The 18,526-nt window shown below is 33.8% G+C and overlaps 2 protein-coding genes across 3 annotated transcripts; both read right to left on the reverse strand.

Moving 5' to 3' along the window:
* Positions 1-262: 262 nt before the first annotated feature.
* Positions 263-11,631, reverse strand: LOC106178451 (dnaJ homolog subfamily C member 5). 2 transcript variants are annotated; one of them, XM_013561640.2, is made up of 7 exons: positions 11,473-11,630; positions 10,245-10,326; positions 7,970-8,026; positions 7,492-7,644; positions 5,846-5,977; positions 4,428-4,490; positions 263-3,449 (listed from the first exon to the last, which is right to left on the reverse strand). In XM_013561640.2, exons 1-7 carry the CDS (start codon positions 11,496-11,498, stop codon positions 3,216-3,218), a joined length of 747 nt encoding a protein of 248 aa, XP_013417094.1. In that variant the 5' UTR covers positions 11,499-11,630; the 3' UTR covers positions 263-3,215. The 2 variants fall into 2 exon arrangements, with proteins under 2 accessions (XP_013417094.1, XP_013417102.1); XM_013561648.2 differs by lacking the exon at positions 4,428-4,490 and having other exon boundaries at positions 11,473-11,631.
* A 726-nt stretch (positions 11,632-12,357) lies between these two features.
* Positions 12,358-18,071, reverse strand: LOC106178485 (microfibrillar-associated protein 1). Its single transcript, XM_013561696.3, has 11 exons — positions 17,879-18,071; positions 17,270-17,321; positions 16,370-16,573; positions 15,830-15,992; positions 15,514-15,573; positions 15,028-15,155; positions 14,697-14,805; positions 14,290-14,450; positions 13,919-14,078; positions 13,535-13,627; positions 12,358-13,092 (listed from the first exon to the last, which is right to left on the reverse strand). The coding sequence occupies exons 1-11, from the start codon at positions 17,946-17,948 to the stop codon at positions 12,916-12,918; spliced, it is 1,377 nt and encodes a 458-aa protein (XP_013417150.2). The 5' UTR covers positions 17,949-18,071; the 3' UTR covers positions 12,358-12,915.
* Positions 18,072-18,526: the final 455 nt, after the last annotated feature.

Raw genomic sequence — 18,526 nt, forward strand, 5'->3', positions numbered from 1 at the left:
TTGCTTAATCCAACTGATGTTGAAAATTGTACTTTTGGGTCGAATGTGCCTCCAATTGCTGTGGATATTGAAAGGTTTCCTTGACCTTGGAAGTTTTTGTCATCCTGTTCTTATTTCCAACATGTGACCAGGCTCATGCAATACAATTTCAGTAAACTTTTGTATTTTTCTAAATTATTTCTGAGGACATGGACCATTTAGAAAAAAAATGAGACATTTAGTCTGAGGAAACATAATGCAGAGAAAACAGCACAGAAAATGATACTTTCTCATCCTTTACTTTACCTGCACATTATATCAAATGATTACAATCTAAAGTTCTGTATGAACAGAGATAATATTTCAGTCGGAATATGTCCATGTACGAACAGTACAACCTACAGTGCAGAAATATGTAGAAATCACTTTAATGGATGGTATATAGAATTATCAGTGTTCAGTAATAAATCATCCCATTTTCTTTTTACAGAGTTTGAACATTAGTCCAAAATTATTTAACTCAGTTTAAACTTATACAATTATGAAATATAACCCCCTGGTTACTTTAAATAAAGCACAAGGAATACTTGCGAAAAATTCACTTGACCTTGAGAATAAATGTGATCTTAAAAACGTCCATAGGATATGTTTGGATGTGGTACTCTATGGAGTGCTGGTTGATAAAGACTAGAAAATAAACTGAAGATTCCAGGAGATAACATGTTAAAAAACAACTATTTTCCGTCACAATCCCGTATACAATCCCATAAAAGTGATATATATATACACATGCATGCACATCAAAATGCATCAAGCATTGCACTTCAATAACTGAGCTGTATGATAAACTCAACCACAGAAAGACTGGCAAAATAGAATACCTTACCAATCTTGCACATGGGGATGAGACTAGTATACAGTTTTGACTTGCTCTTTACTCTTAATACATTACATTAACTATGACCACAGACTGTAGACATTAATCGGTTTTAAAACACTTCTAGTGAAGCTTTGCACACAAAGTAATGGAATGTCTAATCACCAAACAATACATTCTGTAATAACAAGCAGTGACCTGAGTCTTTTCTTGCAAATGTGTTCCAAAGTCATTCTATTATATTTCTGACCTTGTGTTTATAACAACTGCCTTGATCACCCATTCTATATAAAGCAATAGCCTGCAAGGACCACCACCTCAACACGCACACCACAAGTTATATAGCTGCAATTGATTCAAGTGACTGTAGCGCTGTACTATCTCAGTAGTGAACTCCATGGGGACTCTTGCTGAATGCAATCAAATGAACATATCTCTTGTTCTCAATGTCCTGGTATAATCACTAGCTCTACTGTACTCTGCTCTACACCAGAAGGCTTGTTAATCTCTTAATCTGGTTGCATTCAGTGAGAGTCCCTGCAGAGTTGAAGCTACGTATCTACATAGAACAATAGTTTCATTGGGAATGAGCCCTTATTCCTCAGTAGTCCTATGTAACTACCATCATAGTAAGTTGCAGAATTACATGGCAGAAAGTACGGTTATAACTCAATCTTTTCAATTGGGGAAAATTGTGAATTTTACAGATACTGAAATTTCTCATTATTTCTTAAAATTAGAACATTTCCAATAAGTGGTAGCAACAACATTAACAAAGCAGGCTACTCTATTCTATGCAGTCAAAGCACCATAAATGCTACATTGACATAATTTTAGTGATTATATAATTATGTATCTGAATATTAATAATTTTTGGCCATTGAAAAGATCAAGTCATTACCATATCCATTACACTGAGATAATGCAGTGCTACTGTAAATTAAGCTGTCAAAACTGGACCATACATAAACTTGTACTTTGCTGTCATGTCTCTGTCATGGTACCACAGTGTACCACCCAACTCTTGGCCTCTAATTTTCTGTACTTTCTGCATGCATGCTTCAATTATAACCATTATTGTCTACACATTCTATCTAGCTAGATGCCCCTATTTAATAAAAAAGCTTTTTTTCGCATAATATTCTCACTTCTAGACACATATCATAGCCCATTTAAATACACAATACAATAAAAAAAACAGTTTGTAGTGCATGTCCTTAATCCAGTATATATAATGATTAACTCTAACACTAATGATCTACATTTATGTCTATATATCTTTTTAAAGTTACATTCTTTTCAAATATTCATGTTTAGAAACTTTCTAACAGAAGAAAAAATAATAAAAAGATGAAGAAAAACTAAGATCTGAAACAAAACAGTTTCTGGCATTATATTCCTAAACTACAACATCAGAGCTCTATATATATCCTTTTGGAAATTTTGTAATTTCCAAGTGATACCTTAATTGCTGGCAAAGATAGGGTATACTGGTATTTCTCAGAGACTACTCTTTGGATTCTCTATATTTGTTGGCAATGTTACAATTACAGGGAGATTTATGAGACACGACTGCTTTAGCTGCAATTGGTCTTTCTTTACAGCACACTAGATTTTACTAAACTGGAATATCCTTTGTGATGTATGGGAATATATGCCATATCAAATCTAAATCTATTTTGCAATAAGTTTTTAGTATGTAACTATAGTTTACAGCAACAACCTCTTTATTTTGATAAGCCTACAGTGCCATAAGTAGATAAGGAAATACTAGTAAATGTGCTTAACTAATACTTAATGCATTAAGTTTAAGATTGTGTATTCCCAGAAAGCCTACCTATGGTACATTGTGGAAATAAGCCCATGGTAAAATATATTTAAACTGAATACACCCGAGAATATTATTGGGCACAATTACGTAATTGAAATAAAAAAAATTATCACAAAATCTCGAACAACTAATACCCAGTGTTGTTTGCCTATTTGGTATTGATGATGTTGTGAATGTTTGTCTTAATTTTGGATGAAAGGGACTCAAGGTAAGTTGTTCATTTATATAGCCAGACCAGAACTTGCCAACACTTCTATGAGTGTTGGCTGCATATTGTTATCCTGGTTTTAGCCACAGCAGTATGTCTAACAAACACAACCATCATCAAAGAAACTGAAATATTTCCTCTACAATAAAGTACCACTGACGGCAGCTTCATATCTGTTGTTATCACATAAAAAGAATGTGACATATTTCATCACATTATACAGCCAAGACATGTATTGCACCCAATTTTTCAACTGTTTATGAATACTGTCTTGTATTTTCATGAACCAGATCTCCGTCTTTCTCCATCTATTGTACAATCTATGAAGAATGTCCTACATCTACCCCATACGTGGGTACATCATCTGATCTTAAACCTGTCTTTTCATTGGCCATGTTCTGGCTATGATCTGGTGGAGGAGGCATAGGAATTGGCCCCATTTGTGATGTTGCATTCTGGTCTCCTGCTGGGGGCATTGCAAATGCAGAGGACTTTGGTTGTGATGTCACAGGGCCGTCTTCACCTTCTCCTTCCTCATCACTGCTGAATTCCTCCTTGAAAATAAATTATGAATAGCGTCAACCATGAAATTAATAAGCTCATCTTATCCAACATCCCTTCCTTACTGGATAATTAAAGAAAAGTCACTGTGAAATACAGGTGTATGTGAGAAAAAGCTTAAGATATAAAATATATCATGCACATAAATATATTAATTTCAAAATAAATAAAAGGTGAAAAATTAATAAGCGTTTTGCAATACCATGATAAAATAACTGCTACTCCAACCCCTGAAAACATCCGATTCAAAATTTCTTACACTTATTTTTTCAAACCCTAACAGTGACTTACTTTAAAAATCAAGGCAGTGGGGGACTCCATGCTTATAAACAGTAACTTATCACTAAAATGTTCTTTTCAAATATTTTTAAATGCTATAAATCAGACTCTAAATATCTTGGAGTTCCTGAAACTTAGTAAACACATTAAAAAAATTACCAAAGTTACTGTAGTACTTGTACATGTACTACATGTACATTTTTATATTCATCGAGCAAAGATTATTATCTAGTTAGTTATTTGCAACTGTATCACCTACTGCATCCACTAAGAAAGAAAGAAACTAAAAAGCAATTAGAAATGCCATCTTGTTTGAAGGCAGTGTTTGGAGAAACCCTCCCAGTACATCACCTACAGTAAACCTTACTACAAGGGGAAAACCATGGGTTATTGCAACTTTGACTAGACCTTTAGATATACAGTAGTTTATTTTGCACATGCATAGTGTGCACCATTCATATCACCATGATAATGGAAAAAATTGTGCAAGAAGGGTAGCAGTGTTAGTTTATAATGAATGAAAACAAGAAGCAAAGAAGGCAAGATGGTTATAACTCAAGTGAAGCAAGAAAAAATATCAAACTAACACAAAAAAAGCCGGAGATTAATTTTCAGTTTTATTTTCTCCACACAAAATCTGGCACTAAATTACGTGAAGATTCAAATGTTTCTTTATCTTTGCTGACATTCACCTTCTTCCCTTCTCTCCTAGCCGCCTCTTCTTCTGCTTTCATCATGGCTTCTATATCATCCGGCTGAGTTACAACAAATAAATAATACAGACAAAAACAAATGAAAGGAGTGTGTATATAAATGAAGCTACATACTAGTGCTACATAATGTGTACACAAAACCATTTCTAACTATCATATTCAGAACTGCAAAGCATAGATATACATGTAAATGTGTGTGTTTGTTTGTGTGTGTTTGCAAGCTCGTGTTACAAATTTACTTATTTGAGACTTATTTGCAAACAGTAAACAACTAATCAAGCAGTGAATGCACACTCCCCCCCCCCCAAAAAAAAAAAAAAAAAAAACCTATGGATGTCAAACAATATCCTTTTTGATATATCATTATAATATTGACTCACATATTACCTTATACTGGACCACCCAAGTCATTTATTTAATATACAGCATACTTATGACAGTACATGATAAAGGTACACTCTACACATAATGGTCTGCCTACTTTTATAATAGCAAAAGATACACTGTCTTTATTTGAAGTTTAAAACAAAATAAATAATTAAAAATAAAATGAAGATGGTAGAAAAAAGAAAAGGATATCAAAGATCTGTTAAATTTCTGCATTCTAATGCACCGATTATCAAATAACTGTATAAATGCATGCAAAGCTGACCAAGAACAGCATGAATGGTTTTATAAGAATTCTGCAACAAGCTGTCATTAATTCAAAAACATTGAAATGTCTCAAAAGAAAGTCACCCAGAGAAATATAAAGACCAATCTGTAAAGGTAAAAAACATTCTTAACAGAAATCAATTTTTTTAAGACTTGTTAAAACAATGAGATGCTTGATGCCATAACTCTACAACAGTTATTGACAGGATGGCACCATCACGTGTTTTCTTTCATAAACAGAAGTTCAACATAGAATTCTCCCTCCCAGAAAATAATGAGGACTTAATATTTGCTTTCTATATTCAAAACAGACGACCTTTAATTTTATTGTCACTTGAAATTTATAAAGGGGTAGAGGCAAATAAAAAAATACAAACTGCTCTTTTGGACAGATGCAAATTAGCCAAGCCAGAATGCACTCATTCATGTTTGGTATCAGCCTTCATTTTTCCAATATAAAGACAAGGACTGAATGATTAATTGCTCTTTAGCTTCCTATAGTAGATTTTAGGCAATTATTAGGACAAAAAGTATGAAATATTTTCAACAATATCCGATATATCACAACACATTTATCTGATTTATCTTTGCTTTACTTCAACTTTTTGATCAGGCAAAAATCATTTTATTAAAGACTAGACTAGAGAAAGCTATGTTCTTATCATAATTGTGAGAGCTAATCTAAACAGTGCACCCCTATTCCTAATACCCATGGTGGTTAGGACTCCATTTCATATACTCACATGTAGATTAGCATATTTGCCTTCGTCCTCAGGGTGCGCAGGCTTGCATTTGCCACAGCAAAAGTTGCAGCAACAACAACAGCAACAGCAGAGGTAACACCCAGTGATAACTCCACAGAATATGAAAAGAGCCTGAAATTAAGGAAAAAAAGTAATATAACTAAACTTTGTATTCTTTTGATTAATCTACAGCATCCACAATAACAGTGAAGAGAGTGTACAAGAGATTAGAAGAAAAATAGCAATGTGCTCTTTAAAACAGAACCTCTCTGAATATAACACTTGCTAAATGCAGATGCACATATTTCAAAAATGTTTTAAAACAAGGGTCCACACATACACAAATTCTCGTTTTTGAAAAAAAAAAAGCCTTAAAACTGTGTAGTTTCCATAAGTTTGATTCCACTATGCCATGGTTGCATACAAAATGTATGTGATCAAAACTGTTCACTATTTCATTTTGTCATTGCTCAGATTTACTGAATATCTTAACTCACACCAGATACTCCACTCATATAGCTGACCCTTGGCCACAACAGTGTTGTCATCTCAGTTCCTCACAGACATTATTTTCCTAATAATCAATGTTTTTCTGTTGAAACCCCTTTCTAGTTTGCAACATGTACTAGTACTTATCTGTGCTGTAAAAAACCTCAACTACACATGAAAGTCTTTCTCTAATAATCTAAACCAAAGTCGTGACTGTGAGCAAAACCACAGGTTCAATATCCATGATCTGGCCATACAAGCAGCATATACATGTACTGGTATATGTCATAATGTGTGCAAGATCATGGCAACATGGCAACCATGGCCCTAAACTTAACAACAACAGCAATGAAGCCCACAAATGATGAACACAGAAGAATCATGGTACATGTGCAGCATTCATCAGGAATGTATAGCACTAGTACATGTGGGTGATGTGAGTTTTTATTAATGCCTGATTTAAAATTGGGTCACTTATAGTAATTACCATAAAAGTGCATGATACTTGCTACGTCAATTCATGGTTATGATACTTTAGAGATACTGAAGACAAACAGCATGAAAAAAATTCGAGGTAAAGTACGGGTTTAATTTTAAAAAGTTTGCAACATCGGAATGAAAATATCTCAATACTGTAGCTTCCTTTTTGTATTCTTTTTTAAAAAGTGTTTTGAAGAACTGACAATATGGCTGGTAAAAACACTTTGGAGAGCCAATAAGTTTTCAGGTACTGGTACTTTTAAACATATGTGCATTTTGTGAATGGTTCTTAAAACTGGCCAAGGAATTTGTTAATTATATACAGAAACATATCTTGGACAAAATATAACATGATGGCATGTATAATCCTAGAAAACAAACTGGTTGCAGACAAGATGGCATGAAGATGTTTCCCCCCCCCCCCCCCCTTCCTCCAGTCAGCGATATTAATTTTCAAAACATTGTGCACAATTGTTTTTTTGCAGTAATAGCTCTACATATTTTTTCATCTTTTGCAATCAAATGCAAACATGCATGACCTAGCTTGCAATTAAATATTTTATTTACTCCAATCCAGTTTACTGTTATTAACCAAGCGTGTCATTACTTCAATAGTTGGCATTCTATGTTTTCATTTCTAAAACTCACTTTATTTTGACACAGAATGAATTCCTTACCTTGCACCAGCCACTTGTGAGCACAAAGTAAGCATTGACATTTTCCTCTCCAAACTGCTCCCCTATGTAAATACCCAGAGAACCATATCTGTCATAAATGCCTCGGCGGGTTGTGTCACTAAGAACTGTATGGGCATGGTTTATGTCTTTAAACTGGAAAAAGGAAAAAAAAAAAATTCAAATATATATATTTACAATGAAAAATCCTATTGTAAACTTTAATACATTCAGTACGGTACCCTGTATATGCAGGCATGAAAGGACAATCATACATACATATACATATACAAAACAAGCTAGCAACCAAGCACACACGTGCACATGCACGCACACACACACACAAACACATCAACATGAAAAAGCACAAACACACTTCTAAAAAACTATTAAACCAACATATAACAAGTGGTATTATAAAATAACAGTACTACGAAAGAATGATCAGTGTTGACATGAGATGGCATTATGGTATACTCACATGTTCTGCAGCAGCAGGGTTATCCAAATTCTTATCAGGGTGATACTTCAGTGCAAGCTGAAAATCAAAACACAGGTCTTAGGTACTAGTATACAAATTTGAAATGATAGCTATGCAATATAAGCTATTACAAATCTGAAAAGAATATATTGGTATTAAAATGCATTTTTGGAATTAAATCTATTGTTGGGTAACTAATGGGATCTGCTGTTTAGTGAAGGCAAGAGAATGATAAAAGAAACAGCCAGCTGTATTAAATTCTTGTATTAACTGCTTTTGAAACTTACACGTGCTGAAAATTCAATTGGCTTACAAAGCTTAGTTTCATATGTAGACTTAAAGTCCCAAAAGCAGACAGATGAGAAAAGTAATTTAATCATCTTTATCTTATCAGTCTTTCTACAAGAATTGTATCTCTCTGATCACAACTTATTGGTAGTTTGTTCCCTTGTAATAATGTACATCAAGACCCATAGATATTTTACTCCTCCTAATAGTGAAATATTAGAATAAAGATGATCAAATTTTGACTTGTATAATATTAATTTCACATCCCAACACCAACTTTAAATATGGAAATTGCAATCAAATTAAGAAAGATGTTGCAGGCAGCCCACTTCCACAGCACAGTACTACACAGGGTTATTGATTCTTAAACCCTACACAATCCACTCCATACATACTGATAAACTATACTGACCCTGCCTACCTGGATCAATACTATTTCATCATTATATTGATAACTCCTTTGTCCTGCAGCCTCTCTGTCAAGTAATACTGTATACTAATGTGCTACATAGATATTATATCATATGTACTCCTATATTATATGACAAATATATGCATTTGTGGACTCTACTATTTTTTTAAAGGCTGGGTGAATTCTTTATCAGGGGGTGGTTTCTCAAAGCTTTTGTTATAAGAATATGAAGGAAATATGTCAAGAAGTTATCTGATACTTGTGAGAGTTCAAGCAAGCAGAGTAATGTAGACATATCAGCTTATGGTCAATCCGTGATATTATCATGTTCCAGTAAACACAATTTTTTTAGTGAAAAAGTTGCCTCCTTCTTGGCAGGTGATTGAAAAAACTTTGTAGTGCAGCACATGTAATCGGTCACTATACATTAACTTAAATATCTGACATTATGAGTCGACAATTAAGAATTCAAGATTGTACCGTTTTAAAATAGAAACCATGGAATGATAATAATTAATAGATTCGTTCCATAATAATGCAAAAAATCATATATGCATCATGCAGGTTCACTAATTCCTAGGATCCAAGATAGATATCTTGGCTTCTAGCTAATTGTAAGTTTACGTATATCCATTATATGTATTTAGCTACTGTTCACAGTTATATGATTTGTACAGAGGGGAAAATGTTGCACCCTTTGCAGTTTTCGAACACTGTACTGAAATAAACCTTTGGCCCTGCAAGTATGATGGGTCTAAAAAAGGAACAAAGTTTTATTGATAACAAACTGGAATTTGCCTTCACCAGTAACTAGGTCAATAAAATCTAATCAAGTATGTGTTGGTTTAATGATAGCCAACAATTCAGCAAAACAGGGGGAACCAATAAGATTTCATTGATAAGTGTTCAATTAGAAAACATGTGAATTAAAAACCTTTGACATCCTTATTAAATTCATATACTCTTATATTTACCTGGCTTTCAAAATATAAAAGCAACCAATATTCATGGTATCATACAATTGAATAAAAGGATTTTCAGGAATGTAAGTGGTGTAATGGAGGGAAGTTACATTGTGAAAAGCTTTGTCAGTGACCTTAATTTGAAAAGATATATCTTAACAACATTAGTGAAGATCTTTCAAACACACATTATGTCTTAATGGTTATTACAACATTATCTTGTAATTAAATTGGGGAAGATCTCTCTGGTTTTCTAAACAATATTACTAGTAATTAGATGGTTGGTAGAAAACATTTTAAAAACAAATTTCCTACATGTAAAAATTAAAGAGAGAAAAAAGGCCTCGGGAACTTATTTTTCAATATGCACAATTTTGGAATAAAGAAGAAATTCAGTACCCAGAATACTGCAGAGAATTAACAAAGTTAGGTATCAGAAAGAATTTCTTTACCTGAAACCTTTTTTATTACTAGTATTTTGTTTATCCCAAATACTGTAGAATGTGACATTGACATCATTCATATTTTATCAAACAACGAACCAAGAATACAATTATGGATATTCTGGTATCCAAGTATTGATTTCACTGACCAATGTCTCAGTATTCATTACCTTTCTATAAGATTTTTTGATTTCTTCATGTGTTGCACCCTTCTGTAGACCCAGCACTCTGTAGAGGCTCTGGCCTGAGGTTCTGCAAGATAAGAAGAAATAATATAAATAAATGAATAAAAAAATAACCACAAGGACAAATAACAGATTCAATTCAAAAGATTCTTTTTACTAACAGAGAAAAGGCATATAAAATACAATGTATCATCAATGAATGACACCATATACTAGTAGTACTGCTGAAATGTAATATGAAATGTTCCAAACACCTTCCATATACTCCATGTGTAACAAAAAAAAAAAAAAAAAAAAAAGGTATGCAATTTCATTAAAAAAAGAATGAAAGAAAATAATAACAATACCTAGAAATGATAAATTGTCTGCAGTTATGTGAATTAGGTTAAGCCAAAACTAATCATGTATTCAAATTAATTGACTTCAAAATTATTCTTAGCATATCTTACTAGTACAGTATAATACATGTATTTTTTTCATATAAATAACAGAACAAACAGGCACAGAGCCAGCAATTTCAAAGGGTTTCTTTAAAAAAAATTAACTTTTAACATACAACCTACCAGTACATGTACCAGGATAAAATTTCATTGACAGCACGCCTTTTCCTGACAATTAGGGCAGATTGTTCAACCCCCCCCCCCCCCAACCCCCTGGCTCCGGGCCCGATAAATCAATAATTAAGCTGAATGTAGCCAATGCAAACTACATGTAAGTGTACATTGCTGTCATCTATAAACACACAGTTACTGGGATAATAATATATAGTGTCCAAAGAATATCCACTAATGTACCACAAGGTACATACAGTAAATGTATCTACATATGTGCAAAAAATTCCTGAGTAGCTGTAGTGCAATAGTTTTGGTTGTCCAACTTGTCCTTTCTGCTTCGAGGCAAGCTGCTTAGATCTCAATGTGAATAAATCCATTTTCTACGCTTCTCTCACCCTTTTCTTGCTGAATCATATGACCAAGAAAACTTTCTTTTTCAACTGTGAATTCTTGGCATGGCTCAAGTCCGATAAATCTTACAATAGTTATACAGAGCACACTACAAAGGCATTATGCAGTTGCTTATGTTTCATTATAGGTCTATACCGGAGGTTTTTTCGTCAATGGAAATTTAGAACGACATCTGTCATCAATAGCTACTGGTACTGCGGTAAGATATAAATATCGCAAGGGGTCACTACAATGAAAGTCATACTTACGACAATCTCCTTGTGTGTCCATCCATGGTAAACGGAAATTGTTAAGTTAAGCAAAGTTTCTTTTCAATTTTGATTATTTTCTACCGGCAAAGGTGCATCACCTTCCCTCCATATTGGATTTATTGACCCGATATATCGTCACATGACATGACGTCATGAAGGAATTCCCATCTCGGGGAATTCCCAGCAGATGGAAAAAAAGAAGGGAAAATACAAGTGGTTGTGCACCAAATTGAATGCCTCAAACAGAACATTAATCATCCTAATTCTAACACTAACTATTATCTTAAATTCATGAACGACTAGAACCTGCTCGACCGGATCATTTGAGATAGGCCCGATTTGTTTCTGTGCACGATTTTGGGCAGAATTGTTTAGATTGATATCTAAGTGGTGGAAATGCACTTTCAGAAAAAAATATTAATACCGCCATGGCGAAACTTACAAAGAGCAATTCGTTTGTATTACTTACAAAGAGCAATTTATTCTTAGTATATCTTACTAGTATACTACATAATTTTTTCATTTAAATAACATAACAAACTGGCACAGAGCAATTCCAAATGGTTTCTGAAAAAGAAAAAAGGACCTTTTAACATGAAACCTACATGTACCAGGATAAAATTTTATCAACAGCAGACCCTTTCCCAAAATTTAGGGTGGATTGTTCGAACCCCCTGAATTTAGTGTCCATCAGTAGAATGTTAATTTTCCTTTTTTACCCACTAGAAAATTATGTCATTAACAGCCATAAAACATACTTTTGATTTTACTTTTACTTGCTCCGTTTTGTACCCCAAAAACATGTCTCACACTCTAAATAGTGTGTCCTTAAAGGAGCAGTTTGCAGAATTTTTGCAGTTTTACATATACAAGGAAAACTACTTTATAGTTATCTGAAAAATTTATTTAAAAAAATTTAGTTTTCACATTTTACTTCTGCTTTATACATTTTGTTTTCTGGCACACATGAATATTAGTCTTGTTAACTTCATTTTGAACCAGAAACTTTTCTCAAGTGTACATAAGGCAGATATCAGTTTTCAAAAACATTGCTTCCTCTTCATGTGAAACTAAAATGCAGCCATAGTTAACTCCAAGCTGCCCAAGAATATGGTGCTATTTTAAAAGTCTTTATTCAGATGCATTACTAATAGACTTTTCCTCCTCATTGACTAATGTTCATTAGGAACCACAGCCAAGCTCTCTTGAAGCCATAGGAAATCCATTTCCCCAAACTTGAATCATATCAAATTTGTAAAATCCTGACTCCCGGTTGGAACACACTGCAGTTCCATCCAAAATTAAATCCAGCTCCCACCATGATTACCATCAATATGATGCAAATGCCTGCTTCTACAGACACACATGGTGTTCACAGATGTGGAGCAGTCCCTCCAGTATTTCCATCAGTCTTTCCAGAGCTATCCTACATTGTATGCATCATCTTCTCTTCTTTGCAGAGGGTCTGTCAAACACCTCTTTCATGCCACCCCCTTTCGTGGTGTGAAATTTTAAGTTAGCTGCAGTGTCTGAGATCCATGGTGAATTGAATTCTGTAGTGTCCTGATCCACCAAGTGGGTATATTTTGTACGACCTGAGCGACCAAAGTTTTTCACCTGAAGTAAGATACGTAAGAAAATTGTTCTTTAAATTTCAAGTTTCATCCTTGATGATAGTTATCATATGACAGAGAAAATATTATCAGCAAATAACAGTATGGTAGAAAGCTGAAAGAAATAAGAGGTGTTTGTCAAACACAGTTGCCAGACAAAGATGCCACAGTAGACCAAATAGTTACTATGTGGTCAGACAAGGGATGGTTTCAGCCCGATTAACATTTTTCAATGAAGACTACACAGGCTGCTCAATTCATCAAAATAATGATCCAAGTAAACATCCTAAAGTATTTAGAAAAAAAAATCAAATTATTTTCACCCATCATTCTTTCACATCATTTATGTCCTGAGACTCCCAACCCCTTTGAATATGAAAAAACCCTGACACCCCCCCAACCTTTAACCAATAATTCATTCTCACATATCTTGACATTGTACAAACCTGCATGACTTTAGGCAGCACTGTCTTATCAAAGTGATCTTCCAGTGTAGGAGCAGAGTAGTCCCTTTTGTACACAGCATCCTCCTTGTCATGCTAGAAATGAAAAGTGAAAACAGAATAAGAGGCAGTCAGATGGGCAAATGATGAATCCATTTTCCATGTTTACAAGACTTAAAATGAAAACTTTAATGAACTGCCTTTTGAACTACACAACATAATATTACTGAAAGCACATACGAATTTTAAATCCTGTCATTTTCCTCGATCATTTCATTATAATACAAGAACATAAAGATGACAGATTTAGCCACTATCTCATTTGTTTTGTGACTTCATAAAAATTAAGTTTATAACACAAGTTTTGTTTGAAACTGCAGTACTGACCAAAAAGAATGCTCCTCTGTGATAGTACTTCTGTAAGAACTTGTATTTTCCTTTGGAAGCTTTGTTTGTGATAACCTTAGGGTTGGCCTTTAGCTCTGCTTTCCTCTCCTCTTCTGTCATGTTTCGGATTCTATCAATCTCCACTTTTTCTTTCTCCAGTCTAAATCCATGAAAATATTGACAAAGTTATTAATCAATTCTTTTATTGTCTTTCTTTCATTATAATAAATTCAACACTCACTGTGGAGTAATAATGCTTATATTGGATTCATGCAAATTACAATGAAACAGAGAAAAGTTGAAAATGTGACTAAAAAAAAAATTCGACATGCTGTACACACAATAATTCACAATCAAGTAGGAAAACTTACGCTTCTCTCTCATCCCTGTCTCTCTTTATCCTCTTGAGTTCTCGCACCTTCCAAGCTTCATACTCTTCTTCATCATTTTCTTCCTCTGAGTTCACAGCATCGCAGGCCTCAGCTATATCTCTCTGTTCCTCCATCTCTTGTTTTGTGAGCTCCTCCACAAGCTATTATATAACAATAATGCATAAGTTTATATTCTATTTCATAAAATGTTATGCTTCTATACATGAAATTTCATGAATTCTAATACAGTCTTGGAGATTTTAACTTTATTACAATACTCATATCCTTTTAATACATCTTTTGCATCTGATGTACTCACAGATCACTTTTATTCTAAAAGGTTGAAATGCTGATCTATGTATTAAAAATTATTGAAATGCTGATCTATGTATTAAAAATTATCTTACCTTTCTAGCCTCTTTCTTACGTTCATCAGCCAATTTCTTGGCTTGTGCTTCTAACTCTCTGGACTTTATATCCTCCTTCTCCTTCTCTTGTATTGTAACTCTGTCTTTTCTGAAATTTTCAGTTTCTGTATTTAATTGAAATTCTATACATTGATTAAAAGCTCATATTTACTCCAGATATCTGCTAACATAATCCTTTTAGCATAAGTCTAATAAGAAATATTTAGCACCAACACAAATCTCTGCCAATTCTCAACACAAGACTCTTTGCCAACCCTCCAAAGTCTTCACTATTCACAACCAAAGATGCAGTAAGATCTTCTTTATTTACTTTCTAACAAAGACTGGTTTCAGTCTTGGCCCAGTCTCCTCATCTTCTGAGTCTGTGAATTCTTCATATTCTGATGATTCTTCCTCACTTTCACCTTCTTTGTTTTCATCTTCAACTTCCATTACTTCCTGTAGGATAAAAAAAAATCATTGTGTACAGCCCAATAGGCTCCATCTACAAAATTTTTAATCATATTACCAAAGATTTTATAATAAGATTAATGAAAAATATTCTCTTTCAGGGACATGGCTGCACAATTCTCAGCAAAAAAGACTTAATTATTAAAATATCATACATAGTTTACTTTGTTTGTACAAAGATATCTTTTTCTTTTTGGTGGGGGTTTCTATTCAAGATTAAAGTCTTTTTTTTTGTACAGACTGTTTATTCAAATATATATATTTTCATATATAAACATGGAATTTAACTCAAATTTGTATTTCTAAGCACCAAAGTTTCTATTGCAGAAGCTTTTAAATAACTTACATCTTCTTCTTGTCTCTGTCTAGCTTTTTGTCGCAATAATGCTCTTCTTCTCTCTATTTCCTGCAAAAAATTATTTCTTCACTGTATATACTACAGAAAATGCAAATTCATAACAGTTCATTTAAGAAATTTGAAAACATTTAACAAGAAAAAAAATATTTACCGACATCTAATGACAAAAACACCCAACATCTTCAAAAGGATATAAGTTGCAACACACCATTGAAGTAGATTACAAATAACATTAATCATGCTACTTACTACTACTTAATACATAAATAAATAACAGAATTTAATAATATAGTCAATATCACACCTCCTCATCTAATTCTTCTTCATCTTCTTCTTCACTCTCCTCCATTGGTTCTACACGCCTTCGCCTTTCCTCCTCTTGGCGTTCCTCCTCTTCTTCCTCCTCCTCATCATCAGAGTCCTCAGCTATAACTTCAGGCTCATGGACGCGACGCCTGCGGGCAACTCTGAATCAGCCAGTAAAAATTGTTCATAATCAAAATCAATTACATTAGTGAGAGATTTTCATTAGCTCTGTATGTATCAATTTAAATTATTGTTTTTCTTTTTAAAATCAATTACATTAGGTTAATAGAGGTGGAACTGGTATAAATCCAAGGATCTTGTCAAAATGTATCAAGATCTTTTCAATGTTATCTTCAAATTGGAAAAGACATTGGAGTCTAACCAGACTCTCTGCCCTCTTTATTACCCACCTTAAACATGGTGACTTCAGTTACTTTCTTTCAAACAAAAGAAATCAGGAATTTATTGTATATATGTGGTAACAATGATATCTTTGTATGACCTTAAGAATCTTTATATTACATCTGTTTTACTGTACCTTTCTTCAACAGCATCATCATCATCATCATCTTCCTCTTCTTCATCCCTCTTCATTTCCATCAGCCTCCGGAGTCTAGGGTCTTCCTTCTCAGCTTCTGTGATTTCTTCTGTGTCTGCCTCCATCCTCTGCTGGGCTTTCTTAGCCATACTGATTTCAATTTCATCTTCTTCATCACTGAAGTCTTGTGGTGCATATTCGGGGCTGCAAGTAAAAAAAACAACAATACATCACTGTAATAGAATTTACAGATTGTTTTTTTTTCATCTATTTTCTAATTTATCTGATTACTTATGTCCATCACTGTAGCTGCAATGCACCATATCTTTGATAATGAATGGCTGCTTAAACCAACACTGAAAAACACTTGCAAGTTGCAGGTTTCACAGCTTTACTTGTAAAGATAAGGTTCATCACAAAAAAATTACATTGGGAAAAGCGAAAGCAATATTTCTGGTGAAAAGTGTAACATAGCTGTATTTTTATTTTAAATTTAGTTTTATTTAATAGATATGGCAGTTTCAGTTTCAATGAAAAGTTTGTGATGGCTTGCAGCAAAACATAAGTATTGTGTATTTGATATTTCAGAATCTATGTTTTGTCTGCAATTAATTTCCATCCATAGTGGCAAACTGTTTTCTAACCAGTTAGCACAGAACTTACTGCTTAGAAAACAATTTTCCATGATTTGATTTCTCTGCTAGACTGAGGACTTTTTACCATTTTTATTTTGTGCCTCAAGTTTTTTTTTATCAAATCTTAGTAAAATTGGTTCTATTAAATGGTAACATGATTTAGTAAAAAAGACAGTGTTAAAAGAAGGGCCGGAGGAGTCTGTACACAGGCACTGGCATGTTCACCTGGAAGACACAGTTATGCCAGTTGGCTGTGCATGCTTACCGTTTGCCTGCTACATATCTGCTGACTTTTACTTTCTGCATAGATACCTCACCTAAAAGTCAAGGAGATAGATCTATATCTTCTTCTTATATTCATCATCATCAACATACACACAATTTGAGATCAACAAACCTCTAGTCGGTTTCTCATCTACATTTCCAAAACCCTATCACAGCATTATAAAGGAAAATATGACCATCTTGGTGCTCAAGTAAGTTGCATTTCCCTGTGCAACAGGGATAAGATTCATTGAAAGGCAAGATCATCCCATTCCAAGGGTATTCATGGATAACTGGTAGAAAGGAGGAAGTAATGGAAATCATAACACTGACTTCAAGTAACACAAGAATACCCTAAACACTTTAAAACAGATGATTTATAATTAAAGTTATAAAAACTAAACAGAAGTCATAACTGGAGTATTATAATGTACCCAAACAAAATCCTAATGGAATCAACTAGTTGAGAAAAGTTACATACGTATCCTTCAAGGATTAGTTCATTTCGTTTACATGTTGAAATAATAATATACATAACCACATGTTATTTGTTAAATTTCGACGCACAATTTCAACAATGCACTGCCATCAACTCCAAAATTTCACTAACCTTTATCATTCATAATGGGTATAGCACCCGCAGTTGATTGGATCGGCGCCTTGCTTGGTCGCCCCGCCATTTTTGTGAATTTTAAAAGCCTACAAGATCTAGACTACGTATTTTCTGGAAAAGTGAATATATAAAACCTTTACAACATTCACGGCTGCAAGTACTTGCGTTAGTATTTGATATAGACTAACACGCGTAGCTTGATCACACTGTCGCAATGCTGATCTATATCAACCCCTAACATAGCTCACCTGTCGCATTATTTCGCAGCGAAATGTGCCCAAGCACAAATCTTTGACCCATGAGATATATGGACAAACTAAAATATAATATCTCGCCAAAAGAGTTCTACCATTTTTAGCAATAGCAACGTCATACCTGTAGGCCTATCTGTCTAATTTACGCTGAACTGACTAAAACAACCACGAGGTTTTCGGGTACTGTTTAAAAAATATTTAAACGTGACTTTTAAACACACGCACAGTTAATGTTTCAGAAGAACCATGTTTTTAAAAAGGAAGGAGGATTAAAGAGAAACAAAAGTCTTCTAATTATCTGTCATCAAACTTTTTTGAAACACACATAGGCACGCACAGATAACAATTACAATGTTAGCGTAAGGTATTTTCTCAATCTGTTTCTATGCCC

Source organism: Lingula anatina, chromosome 1 (genome assembly GCF_051362555.1).
Source record: "Lingula anatina isolate TDL-2025a chromosome 1, LinAna3.0, whole genome shotgun sequence".
NCBI classification, from domain to species: domain Eukaryota; kingdom Metazoa; phylum Brachiopoda; class Lingulata; order Lingulida; family Lingulidae; genus Lingula; species Lingula anatina.

Excerpts from the sequence above, each read along its gene's own strand:
- LOC106178451 (XM_013561640.2), bottom strand. The coding sequence starts at position 11,498 with ATGGATGGACACACAAGGAGATTGTC. Across the intron at positions 8,027-10,244 it reads TCAAAAAATCTTATAGAAAG|CTTGCACTGAAGTATCACCC; the intron begins GTAATGAATACT and ends TTTGATTTTCAG. Across the intron at positions 3,450-4,427 it reads CTAGGAGAGAAGGGAAGAAG|GAGGAATTCAGCAGTGATGA; the intron begins GTGAATGTCAGC and ends TTTATTTTCAAG.
- LOC106178485 (XM_013561696.3), bottom strand. The coding sequence starts at position 17,948 with ATGGCGGGGCGACCAAGCAAGGCGCCGATCCAATCAACTGCGGGTGCT. Across the intron at positions 15,574-15,829 it reads AAGAAGAATTAGATGAGGAG|GAAATAGAGAGAAGAAGAGC; the intron begins GTGTGATATTGA and ends AATTTTTTGCAG. Across the intron at positions 14,079-14,289 it reads GACAGGGATGAGAGAGAAGC|ACTGGAGAAAGAAAAAGTGG; the intron begins GTAAGTTTTCCT and ends TCATGGATTTAG.